This window comes from Carica papaya, chromosome 1, assembly GCF_054855325.1.
Source record: "Carica papaya isolate Zhongbai chromosome 1, ASM5485532v1, whole genome shotgun sequence".
Classification (NCBI taxonomy): Eukaryota; Viridiplantae; Streptophyta; class Magnoliopsida; order Brassicales; family Caricaceae; genus Carica; species Carica papaya.
The window spans coordinates 22,862,005-22,875,181 of NC_142309.1; the positions used below are offsets into that span (position 1 = coordinate 22,862,005).

At 36.1% G+C, this 13,177-nt stretch overlaps 3 protein-coding genes across 5 annotated transcripts; 1 reads left to right on the forward strand and 2 right to left on the reverse strand.

Moving 5' to 3' along the window:
* Positions 1 to 1,624: 1,624 nt before the first annotated feature.
* Positions 1,625 to 5,374, reverse strand: HSD5 (hydroxysteroid dehydrogenase 5). Its single transcript, XM_022047708.2, has 6 exons — positions 4,739 to 5,374; positions 3,617 to 3,809; positions 3,258 to 3,343; positions 2,988 to 3,119; positions 2,580 to 2,747; positions 1,625 to 2,136 (listed from the first exon to the last, which is right to left on the reverse strand). The coding sequence occupies exons 1-6, from the start codon at positions 4,919 to 4,921 to the stop codon at positions 1,795 to 1,797; spliced, it is 1,104 nt and encodes a 367-aa protein (XP_021903400.1). The 5' UTR covers positions 4,922 to 5,374; the 3' UTR covers positions 1,625 to 1,794.
* A 1,262-nt stretch (positions 5,375 to 6,636) lies between these two features.
* On the reverse strand, positions 6,637 to 13,176 carry LOC110818741 (uncharacterized). 2 transcript variants are annotated; one of them, XM_088221548.1, is made up of 5 exons: positions 12,729 to 13,176; positions 12,572 to 12,640; positions 12,349 to 12,455; positions 11,869 to 11,959; positions 6,637 to 9,785 (listed from the first exon to the last, which is right to left on the reverse strand). In XM_088221548.1, the coding sequence occupies exons 1-4, from the start codon at positions 13,144 to 13,146 to the stop codon at positions 11,870 to 11,872; spliced, it is 684 nt and encodes a 227-aa protein (XP_088077674.1). In that variant the 5' UTR covers positions 13,147 to 13,176; the 3' UTR covers positions 6,637 to 9,785; position 11,869. The 2 variants fall into 2 exon arrangements, with proteins under 2 accessions (XP_088077674.1, XP_021903401.2); XM_022047709.2 differs by lacking the exon at positions 6,637 to 9,785 and adding an exon at positions 11,550 to 11,718.
* Positions 6,871 to 10,983, forward strand: LOC110818738 (Protein kinase superfamily protein). Of its 2 annotated transcripts, none has more exons than XM_022047707.2 (7): positions 6,871 to 7,344; positions 7,799 to 8,083; positions 8,332 to 8,649; positions 8,814 to 9,041; positions 9,168 to 9,268; positions 9,415 to 9,793; positions 10,438 to 10,983. In XM_022047707.2, exons 1-7 carry the CDS (start codon positions 6,871 to 6,873, stop codon positions 10,630 to 10,632), a joined length of 1,980 nt encoding a protein of 659 aa, XP_021903399.1. In that variant the 3' UTR covers positions 10,633 to 10,983. The 2 variants fall into 2 exon arrangements, with proteins under 2 accessions (XP_021903399.1, XP_088077672.1); XM_088221546.1 differs by having other exon boundaries at positions 7,170 to 7,301.
* Position 13,177: the final 1 nt, after the last annotated feature.

The window sequence follows — 13,177 nt, forward strand, 5'->3', positions numbered from 1 at the left end:
ATTTTTCTTCCGGGGTTAAAACGTGCTTTAAGTACCTAAAAATATATCAAAAAACCCAAAATCAGTGTGAAGAACCCTTTTTTGGCCAATTTTGAAATTTTTGCATGGCGGCTCCGTCGTACTTCAGCGACGACACTGCCGCTCGCAGTGGCGGTTTGCCTAGGGTAGGCTGTTTTGGGCCGCTTTTGTACCAATCATTGCGAAGAAACACGTTAAGGGGTCTCGGTTAGCCAAACAAAGTTGAAAAATCAAAACTTACCGGCGGCGGGGTTCTCTAGTGCGGGGGCTCCGCTGGCTCACATTTGCGGTTGAGTGTTTTGCTTCGGTCAACCTATAGAGAAGGAAACAGTGATTACAATGGTGGAAAAATTACGCATAACGGAAATCAGAAAGGGCACTATTGGAAACGGGTTTTGCAATTTTCTGCGGCGGCGGCGGCGGGCTTTACCCGCGGTTTTCGGCCAATCCGCCAGTTCTTTTGCTCTGATTTGGCCATGAGGGTATTTAAAATCAAATTTCGAGCAAAGAACATTTTTTTTTACCTCTTTTGGCGGTCGGGAGTGGTTCTGGCGCAATGACGGCAACAGTCGGCTTTCTTCCGGCGACTGGGTCTTCTTCTCTGGCAGGGGGAGGAAGGGGGAGGGGGTCTGGCGGGTAGAGTTAGGATTTGGTGTAAAGATAGTTATTTATATCTGTTCTATTTTAATATGGGCCGTTCATCGCGTTTGATTTAAACCGTCCGATCACGATTAAATAAGAAGTGAATCTGTACCATTCATTGTGATTTAATCTGAACTGTTCGATCAAGTTTAAATAAAAAGTAGATCTGGACCGTTCATCACATTTAAATCTGACCATTCGATTGTGTCTGGAGAGAAAACAGATTCGGTCCGTGCGTGTGGGAACGAATTTGGACCATCCGATCGCGGGTACACGGATCGCCAGCATGGTCTCTCGCATGGCACCGCATCAGCGTCCCTTACTATGCGGTGCGCTCCGATTCGTCGAATCTGCTGATCTTGGCATCCTACGTGCACAATTTTTTTAAATTATATTTTGATCTTTAATTTCTGAATTTTCTTTTAAAAATACTTTTAGAACTTAAATTTTTATCCATTTTTTTAAAAATTATTTTCAATTTCATTTTTTATTAAATTTTTTTCATTTTTACATCAATTAATAATTTATAAAATTAAAAATTAAATTTTATACATTAAATAAAAAATTTAAAAATTATATTTATAAACTAATTTTAAATATTTTAAAATTAATTAAAGGTATTACATATAGATATACACTCGTGGGTCTTTGTGGGTGTATATATATGTGTGTATATATGTATATATATATATATATAGATATATATATAAAAGGATCAATTCAAAAAGGAGGTCTCCAAATAAAGAACAACATGATTTTGGCGAGAAGACAAGTTTGATACCGTAACCACGAACAAGCCATTTGTGAAAAGCTCGGTCAAAATATAAGTCATATTTTGACTTTCAAAAATTTTAAAAAAAAAAAAAATTGTTTATGAAATTGAAATAATATATTCTACATTCTACTGATTCTAATAAAACCTATAAAAAAAAATTTGAAATAAATTAATTTAAAAGAATCGAAATTGAAACAAAGGGATTAATCCTCTTATTGAAAAACAACATATATAGAAAAAAAGCCCTCTATATATATATGTCTTCTCTTAATTATATAAAATTAAATGTCACAAAAACAAACATCCATTCATCATGTACTTACAAATTAAACCCAAAGATGAAAAAACATGACCCTTGATCATTCCATTTTGAAGAACGGATGCTGAGGACTGAGTTGGGGACTGTATTGAGGACTGTACTGAGAAGACGTCGGCGATGTCAGAAGTTTTCTAGGAGAGCTGCCTTCCAGCAGAGGCTGCATACCCTTTCCGGCTCCTGGCATGAGAGGAGATGACCTTCTTGTTCCGTGCATAGCAAGCAACACCCTAAAAGTCCAGCTCAAAACCTTTGGAGCAAAAACCCTGTAAACGAAGAACACATCGTACCAGTTCGGACACTTCACGTACGCATCTCCTCGACAAGCACCTGATACGATCAATCTCGCAAACTCCTCTATGTATCCGCCGCATATCAACTGCGTCTAAAATAACAATAAAAACTGTTATGTTGTCATATAAAAATGATTAAAAGTGAATTTTTTTTTTTGAATTTTTATTATCGATCAATTCTTTACAATTAGCTTTACTTCATACATGTATTTACCCAATGATCAAAAGTGAATCTTTCTCAAACTTGTAATATTGATCAATTCTTTACAATTACCTTTACTTCGTATGCATATTTACCAATTTGTCACAAAATCTTGATCTTATCTCAAGTATAGCTTTACTTCACTGCTCAAAGCTATTGTTTGAAACAATAAGTTCTCCAAACAATTAAGTTTGAGTGTGATTAAGATTTCTTGAAGTTTAAGTTAATAGAAAATGATCTGACTTTATAAAATATTTAGTTTATTGAATGAATATGAATGGGAAAAATATGTTTCCTAAGGCCTTAAGATACAAAATAAAGAAAATCGCTTACTTCTGTTCCTTCTTTCCATTGAATCTCACTGCCCTCAGCCTCGAGCATAGACTTGGTTCGAGTCATCTCACTTCCCATCCAGCCATGAGTTGCAATGGTTATTCCAACTTCATCATTCAATTCAAATCTCAGCGTGTCATAGAAGTTGACTAGGGCAGCTTTTGCAGCCTATTATCAGAGAGAAAAATGGTTATGAAGAATTATGATATTTTTATATCGTATTCAGTAAATCAGCATATAACTAGTGACTGTTAAATAAGAGTTCAGGCTACTAATTTTACTAACAATTTAAGTGAGCTTTTCAAAACTTGATAATTTGAGTCTACGAAATTTTGAACAGATAGTCATTAGACCCGGAATTAGACAAATAAAATTGAAATGCTTCAATGTTAATTTCTATAAACTCACAGCGTAGAGGCTCATTGTTGGTGCAGGTAACCAGCTCTCGATTGATGCATTTACGACTATCCGGCCATTGCTTTGGTGCAGGTAAGGCAGAGCTACATAAGTTGGATAAACATTTCCCCAGAAATTTATGTCCTGAAAATTTTGGATGTACAAAAAAAGATAATTATAACCAAGTATCTGGTAAGTTTATAGCACAAAATAAGGATCTGTTTGGAACTGGAAATAAATATCTACTCGAGTATCTATAGTAAGTAAAATCATTTGCCTTACCAACAAACGGGGAAAAAAAGAGGTGTCTGCAGCTTCCTCAAAGTAGAATGCATGTCCCAAAATTGCAGTATTCACTAGATGATCCACTGAAATTTGCAATATAACAAAATTCAAAATTAAGCATCAATTAAAATATCGAATGATGAAGTTAAAATTATCGAAACTAGTACTTGGTCAAAGTTAATGTTTATTATAACAAATAGGATCAATATTATTATGGATACAATTAATAAGGTCAATATAATGAAAACGGAGATGTAAAAACCATCTTTGATTATGAAATCACGTATATGCATATATACATTTCTTTTAGAACTAAGAAAGAACTTTGTAAGTTCAAAGTTTGAGCTATTACATACCGCGGCCATAAAAGTTGATGGTTTCGGTAACGAATCTCCTGCAGTCATCTTCCTTGACAACATCAGCAGCTATGATCATGACATGCTTTGCACCCAGCTCCAATGCATTCTCGCTTATCCCTCTCAGCCGGTTTTCTCTCCTAGCAACCAATACCAGATTTGTCCTCTTCTTTGCATATTCATAAGCTATTTGCTGCAAATTCACCACCACGGTTATTATTTTCTTGGTATAATTACCCCCAAACAGTACATCATAAGCACATCGAGTGAACCTGATCTTTCCCCCCACCAATTTAGCCGTTCGCGAGAGTATGAGCCAATAGTAGAGAGTAAACCGAAAAATGATAAAGTGATTTGTGGGACTACTCTATATATGATTGAGTTACTCTTAGGTTTTCATTTTATACACAAAAACATTTATAAAGAACTAATTAGGGATTCTTTCAATTTCTGAAAAAATTACCAACACTACTAAAGTGAATGGTTGGTATGTTTCTTCTTACAGTTAGTCCGTCCCTCCCTCAGCAATAGTTTCTATATTCGATTCATGCTATGCTCTCATCTCTGTTTCGTTTAGAGATTTTTTTTTAATTATTTTATGATTAATATCTATGTATTATTTATTAACGATGTATGAATTTTTTCTTTGAAAAAACTTAAAAATATGGCTTCTTTCAACTAATTTATATTCATGTAAAACCCTAATACTTCCTTGAAGTATATAAGCAAATCTTTAATACCACAAACAATAATAGAACTAGTGTCCTTAAACACTTTAATTAAGGATGAAATTAGGACTAATTATGGCCTTAATTCCATTGATCAAATTTTTATTATTGTAATTATTTTTTCCAATTTTACAGAGAAAAAATCACCATGAATTTAAAGTTACAACGTTACCTGCAAATGCTATTTTTAATCTCTTAATTATTAATATTAAAAAACAATTATACAACCTTGACTGGTAAAAGAGAGATATATATATATATATATCTACATATATATAAAGCAACTAATTCAGACCCAGTGCATCAGGAGAGGGAGATTCAGTGTGTTTGTGTGGGTATATACATATAAAGATACATACATATAAAGATACATATGATATAGGAGAAAGGTTACCTCTCCAACGGAAGAAGAAGCACCAGTGATTAAAACAACCTTATCTTCCATATCCTCACTGAAAACAGCACTGTAAATCCACTCGCAGGTGCTGATAAAACATAAAGCCGGCCAAGCGCACGCCAACATCACTAAGCTCGCCGGCGGCACCACCATGTCCAACACTCTGTTCACCAGCCCCATCCCCACCGGCCAACTTCCAAAACTCACCACCCGGCAAATTCAACTCTCACTCACACACTCTCTCTCTCTCTCTCTCTCTCTCTCGATATATATATATACACACAGAGACCCACAAATCAGAACTACATATGAAAAGGGTTTTTGTATGTGAATATGGTTTGATGAGATCATAAAAAAGAAAGGATAAAGGAAGAGGATATGAAGAAGAGAGGTAGAAGATGAAGATTACATGCAGGGAGATTTGTAAATACACGTGGCGTGGTTATTGAGCTGGTTTGTTGACGAATGTAAACGTTTTTGGATGTTCTTGCATGTCTACTGCTACATATATACCCCACTTCTTTGTCATATATACCGTGTATATATACACACACACACTTTATAAGTACGAAAAATATCAGTCAAAATTAATAAAAATCAAATTGTTCGATTTAAATCAAGTTATTTAGATGAGTTTGATCATTTCTGTTTTTTTTTTTAAATAAAAAATTTAACTTGTAAAAATGAATATTAATCATATTATTTGACTACGGAATATAATTTCAGCTTTTATATATTTATTATTATTATACATAAATTTCTACTTAATTGTTTGTACAAAAGATAAATAATCAGATTCATAATAAAAAAATTTATTGATTAAATTCAATTAATTTATAATTTCTGTTTAAATCATAAAAGTCAAGTGAGATAAAATTAAGAAAAAGAAAAACAAGCTCCATTATTTTTATTTTATTCTTTCCAAATAAAATCTAATTAAAATTGTAGTAATTTTTTCATTAATAAAAAAATTCTATTACTTTATTTTACTTACTGTTATTTTTTTAATCAAATTTTACTATTAATCATATTCCTAATTCTATTTAATTAAGGACTTGGCCTTAACTATTTTAGATTACCATAAATTAAAAAGTTATTTAGAGTGTTAAAAAATTCTCCTATTTTATGATATATATATATATATATATATATATATTACACGAATGATGGCAAATCGTAATAGGGAATATTCAGCAGTAGTGTTAGTACTACGTGGACATGATGCTCTGCACGTCTGTACTTCCAGTCCACCCTCCATTAATCACTTCCATTGTATGCATATAGAAACACATACATACATATACATGTGTGTGTGTGTGTGTGTGTGTGTGTGTGTGTGTGTGTGTGTGTGTATATAGAATATATGAAGTTACACGGTTTAAAACTTAAATACAGTTGATAGAAAGAGATTAAGAGTTGAAAATAAGTTGAAGAACACAGGCTGTGTCATCCCAAAAATCTCTTGGTTCCTCGCAGTTTTAGGCCCCCAACAACCCTCCATTTCCTTTCCTCAACAATCTTCTCAATCTTTTATTTTTTTTTTTATTCTACCTTTTTTATTTTTCCAATTTTTGGCTCTCCTTCTTCGCCCCCGTCCTCGATTATGCCCAATTTTTCTCTTTTAATCAATTTTCTTTTTCTTTTTAGGTGATTTTCTTAATAGCAGAGGAAAAGGGGAAGAAAATTCTGTAAAAAGCCGGCCAGGATTCCGGCATTCACAGAAATAAAAACTCTTGATTGATTTCCATAATATTATTTTCAAGTGCTGGAATTTCTGGTCTGGGTTTTCAGCTTCCATGTAAATTCCCTCACAGGTTTCTGCAACAAAATCTGATATTCCCATTTGATTTTTCCTCCTGATTCTGTCTTCTTTTCAATCTTTTTCTTGGGCTGTCCCTAGGGGAAACTATCCGCCATTATTGTTCTGCAAATTCAAGGAAGCTGATAAGGCTTTCTGGGTTCAAATGGGATTCCCAGCAGCGATGCAGGGATACCCATTAGGTCAATGTTAATCAGATATCAAAAGTGTGGCTTTGTTCTGTAAATATTTCTGGTTTATAAGGTAGCTGATCATGAAACCTGGACTGGCAACCTAAAAAGCTTTTGGAAATTGTTGTGGGCGTTAGATTATGGGCTGCATTTGCTCAAAAGGAACCGAAGAAGAAGAAGAAGAAGCTGTTCACGATGATCGTCAGAAGGAGAAAAACAAAGTGCTCAACGAATCCTCTGTACAGTTGGTTGCTCCAGCTCTGTCAAAGGAGGAGGAGCACGTGATTAAACTGGTTAATAATACTAACAATGCTGCTGGAAAAGATTGTTCAGTGCGGCAAGCACCAACTGCTGTTCTGGTGGCGAAGGAGGGAGACAAGAAAACAATTATAGTGGAAAGACCTTCAAAAACTCATCATCGATGGGCGACTATGGATGTGGGAGCTGCAGAGGAAAGGAAACAGCAGCAACTGTCATGGATAAACAGCATGCCACACAGCAGTGAAGGTGAACTGGTCAATGCCGGTTGGCCATCATGGTTGACCTCAGTGGCCGCAGATGCCATCAAAGGGTGGGTTCCTCGACGGGCAGACTCGTTTGAGAAGTTAGACAAAGTAATTAGTTCTCATTATAATTGCTCCTTAGAGATCAAATTATTTGTGGATTTTGAGTTTTTCTCTGATCTGATTGCTGAAAGTAAAGAATTTACAGAACATAAAACATAAACTTACAATCTTACCCTAAAGAAAATTGAACTCAGACTTGGCTTGCAAGCAACTTAATTAAGCCTAGACTTGGCTTGCAAGCAAATAAATGTAAGCTAGGCACAAAGGTTCGAATTTCCGAATAAGGTTCTAAGGACTTCTATTTTTCAGTAAATCTCTTGATTCCAGCTTAGATGACATGTCTTGACTTGTTATACAATTTGAACCTTAACTTTGGTTCGGTGATGCCAAGGCATGACCAAGGCCTATAGCCTTAATAAAGTTCTTTCGAGTAATTGACACTACTAACTTTTTTGGATTTATGCAATGAGATATGCTGATTTTGAAAGGGTTTGATTTGCAGATTGGGCAAGGAACTTACAGCAGTGTATACAAGGCCAAGGACCTTCAAACAGGCAAAATTGTGGCTTTGAAGAAGGTGAGGTTTGTCAATATGGACCAAGAAAGTGTGCGGTTCATGGCTAGGGAAATCCATATTTTGCGGAAACTCGACCATCCAAATGTCATGAAGCTTGAGGGTCTAATTGCTTCAAGGATGTCATGTAGTTTGTTCCTCGTTTTTGAGTACATGGAGCATGACCTTGCAGGCCTCGCAGCAACTCCAGGCATCAAATTCACCGAGCAACAGGTATATGTCTTTCTTTTCCACCAGGAATTTTGGCACTTCTGTACAAATTGTAAAACTGCCAAATACTTCTTTCGGCCTGAAGAAGGAATGTAGTTATGTTATAAGATCACTCTGTGGCTCCCAAAGAACATTTAGAAATGGGAAAAGATGGATATGAAACTTTGCTTAACAATTTCTTCTTTCTTCCGCCATTTTTGCTTACCTTCTTATTGATATCTCGAACTCAGAGGCTTGTGATTGGATTGCAGATTAAATGTTACATGCAACAGTTGCTTCATGGACTCAAACACTGTCACAGTCGTGGTGTTCTGCACCGTGATATAAAGGGTTCAAATCTACTGATCAACAATGATGGGGTTCTCAAGATAGGAGACTTCGGTTTGGCAACTTTGTATCAGCCTGATCAAGATCAGCCATTAACAAGTCGCGTTGTAACTCTGTGGTATAGAGCACCTGAGCTATTGCTTGGTGCCACCGAGTATGGAGTTGCCATAGATTTGTGGAGTGCTGGTTGTATTCTCGCAGAACTGTTTGCCGGAAAGCCTATCATGCCAGGAAGAACAGAGGTAAATACATTCTCTTCCATATATACAAGCTAGGATATTCCTATGTAATTCGAGATAATCAAGTCTGTAACAAGTTGTGATAGTATGTGCATCGGAATCTTGGAAGTTTCTTCACATGTTGAACAAAATTTTCGGAAAAAGGCTCTGATTTTATTGGTCCCCAGGTGGAGCAAATGCACAAAATCTTTAAGCTTTGTGGTTCACCTTCCGAGGACTACTGGCAGAAGACAAAGTTACCACTTGCAACGAGCTTTAAACCACAACATCCCTACAAGCGAGTTCTAAAGGAAACGTTCAAGAATTTCCCTTCTCCGGCTTTGGCTCTTGTCAATAAGCTTCTAGCAATCGAGCCAGAGGATCGCGGATCAGCTACTTCTGCCCTGAGAAGTGACGTAATAATTCGCTTCCTCTTCTTCTCTTTGGTCTTCTAATGTGTTCTCAGCACTTTGTTTTGTTCTGTGTTGGGAAACATTTCCTCCATCAACAACTTCAATGTGTTTCCATTCCTTTCTTTTCAGTTCTTCAATACGGAGCCGCTCCCTTGTGATCCATCAAGTTTACCCAAATATCCTCCAAGCAAGGAATTGGATGCCAAGCTTCGAGATGAAGAAGCAAGAAGGTACGTGTCACATACGAATTTATTTGTCTTGAAAATTTGCAAGGAGCACCTTTGGTTGCTACCAATAAATGATTCTTTGGGAAGCCTTTTCTTTTTTTAAATAAATTATTGGAAACACCTAAATCCATTTTATATTTTGCCTTCAGGCGAAAAGCAGAGGCCGTAAGAGGGCGTGGACCTGAATCTGTTAGACGGGGTTCAAGAGATTTTCAGGCAGTTCCAACACCAGAATTCATTGGTTCAGCGCAGTCAAAAGTCACAAGTACAAGTGAAAAATTCAAGACACAGGATTCCAGTCGCTCTGGCTTCACTGTTGAACCATCCAGAGGAGCTACCCGGAATGGCTATACTCATTCGACTTCTATGGTTCACCCTAGTGCAATGGGATTGTCGTGGAATAAGAACAGAGATCCTATAACAAATACAGCAGAGTTGAAGACACAGATATCTAACTTGCCTCATGTGGCTGCAGAGTTGTCTGGTTCTTCTCACAAGGACAGAGCATCAAACAAAGACCCTACAATGGTAACGTATCAAATACCCTTGTATGTCCCATAGAAATAAATTTGCCATAGAATCTCTTTCATCCTTTAATGGCTTATAATAGTTGCGTACATATCGATTCAGCATCTTCTTATCAAAACAACATACACCAGTATGCATTATATATTGCCAACAGTAGTTTGTTCAAAAATGATTATGCATGTCAACCATCTGAGTATTAAGTAACAAGTTTATTGGCATATTTAAAAGAACATTTTCCAATCATAAACGGCAAAATCATTTATAGGCGTAAATGATCTTAACCTAAAAGCTACAATCTGCTATGATATTCTCATAAAACCCATAAAACAAGCGATAGAAAGAAAAAAAAATTCTGAGGCAGTTTCAGGCTTGATGATTATGAGATAATAATTTTTCCATTCATGATTTATGGTTTCATTGTTTCAAAAGATGTTGCTGAACAGTTTTCATCCATGATCCTCTCTGGATTTTTCTTATAAAGGAAGAATCATAATTTGTTACAGTAAATAAATTCACTTTGCTCTCGTCTACATCCACAACCCCTCCCCCCCCAACCCACTCTCCCACCCATATCCTTTTTAAGTCCGAATACCCTACATTTCTTTGTTATGTTAATTGACATGGAATGGCTTTTGTGAGTTCAGGGGTATGTAGCTAAGAAAAGCAGAATCCATTACTCTGGACCATTGATGCCTACTGGTGGAAACATAGATGATATACTCAAAGAGCATGAAAGGCAAATTCAAGATGCGGTCCGCAAATCTAGACTTGAGAAGTCTGGAACAAAGAAAAACAATGATCTAACTTTTCAGCTACCTTGTAATGGAAGATATGCTTAATTCTCAAAAATTTTAAAATTTTGCCACAGTGAGAGGAAAAGATCTCCAAGTTCTTATAGCTGGAGCTTTTACCTGCGACTGCAGAGTACTACAGAGAGACAACATTTATCATCAAGGCTAAAGTTAAATTAAGGTGATAACACCCAGCAGAGTTTGTTAGGACTATGTAGAACAATTGAAAAATGTACGGCCATTTGTTTGGTTACTAGTATGTTATAGTTGCTTGTTCGCTTTGTGTATAGTGGAACGGATTGTTAGGTAAAAGTCACTATATATAAATACTCCTCATTTAGATCTGTTTTCTTTCCCCAATATTCTCTGTATTTGAACTACATGAGGTATATTATAGATAGAGAGTTAAACAATTTGTGGACAATGTTTAATTAACTACTGAAAACTACAAATTGCTTGTGATGTGAAATGATGAATATTATAAGATTATGTGGTTTGGATAATTAAGAGTAACGGTTTGACACTAGATGATGGAAAACATGTAGCTGGATGGCAAATTGGTATTTATCTAAAAAATGGATTCGTAACAGCTCACAAAATTTGTTCACGAGCCTCTAAAAGGTCATGCTAGTTTGGTGTCTTAGAGGCACCATACTCACGGTAATTTCCTAACATTTCATAATTACATACCATCAAAGATTACTACACAAGATTAGTACGTTACCCCAGAGCTATGATGCATTCGGAAGGCTACATAATTGCCCTTTAAAAACACTATATAAATATAGATAGTAAGTAACAATCTCATTCCAAGGAAGGAACAACTTAAAAAGACCAAAGTTTCTAATACTTGACATCACGAAACCAGGAATATAGAGAAACTAGATTAACCTTTCCAAACTTAACACTTTGATAAAGGATCAAACAAGCTTTGATCAGTGTTCAACACTGATATCCAATCAATCTGAACTTAATTTTGGATTTCTTGTTACTTCATTATACTCTAGATAAATAACATTGAAATACATGTAACCATAAGTAGCAGTGAAATAATACCAAGATTTTATTTGAGTCTATGCTATGGAGATTCCTACCATCCCCACCCCCCCTACAGCCTAATCCTTTAGTTGCAAGCTGACACAAGATGACACAGAAAGAGAGATATAATGCAAGCATAGATAAATATATAAATAAATTTGAAAGTCACCATTTTCAGATAGACAATGAAGGATTTGCCCAAGTGAGTTCAGCTCTATCTGAACCAACAAGTTGCTGATTTAATACCTTAGGATTGCACCTGATTCGATTTAGAGCCTTGCCGGAGTTCTGATCTGGGTTTGGCGACTTCCACAAATATTACCCTGCCATCCAAAAACTAAAACAAATGGGGTTGATTCAGATTTCTAAAGTAGTGATATACCACTGATATGAATTGATTATGAGAATATTTTGTGTATGTCTTGTGAAATATTCTGTGCATATTATGGGAAAAAACCCTAATATTTTGTTTAAATAAGGATCTACAACCCTATTGGTAATGTCCTATCAATTTTGATCACAGTGAAAAGTTTTTTTCGATTTGGCTCGTGGACGTAGACATCTCGGCCGAACCATATTAAATCTTGATCTTTTCTTATTTTACTTTTTACTTTGTGTGATTATTTTCATATTTAGATTTATTTTCTTAACATATACATTTCTTCAACTTCTTCTTCTTCTTCTTCTTCATGTTTAACATTATATTGAAAAAGAAACAATTCATACCTTCCCATGCATTCCCTTTATAGCCTTTTGAGATTCCTCCTCAGTAGAATAGCGCAAGAATGCAAACCCTCTTGGTCTCTTAGCTATTTTATCCATCACCAAATTAACTGCAGCAGAAATTGAAGATTTTAGAAAACCCAAACCAGCCGTCAATGGGTATCAAGCATTGTACTATGAAAATATATAGTTTGCAGGAACAACAGAGGGAAATTAATTAATCCACCTTCTACCAGTTGCCCAAAATTTTGAAAAGCATTCTTTAAACTCTCTTCAGTTGTTCGAAAAGAAAGCCCTGCAATGAACAGAAGATTTTCTCATTCAAACACCAAAAATGGGAGTTTTCAACATGGAGAAAATGAATGAAGGGAGGGAAAACTTACCGCTGACGTAGAGTCTGGTCTTGGCCGTGGAAGAAGAAGAATAAGAATGAAGACACTCCAACACAAAGTAGGCGCCGCGTCTGGGCAAGCGATTTTCGAGATTAACTGCGTTAAACCAGCTTAAAGAAGAAGAAGACGACGACGGCGAAGAAGAAGAAGAGCTGGCGTTGAGGTGAATCAATGGCGAGTTTGACCGAGTTGAGTTGACCTTGATAGTGGAGATGGAAGAGCGAGGAGAGGGAATGGGTTTCCAAGCAAGGGTGCACAGGGTGTTCGCAGCCATGAATCTGCTTTCTGTAAATTCTGCAAACGGCGAGCTTCTTCGCCATTTTTGGAACCGGTAAAAGGCAATCTCATTAGCCAGCATCTTTTCCCCAAAGCCCATATAACCAGACACTGGCCCAATCCATGAATCCATCGTTCAAAATTGGACTTCTTTGTTTCTGTGG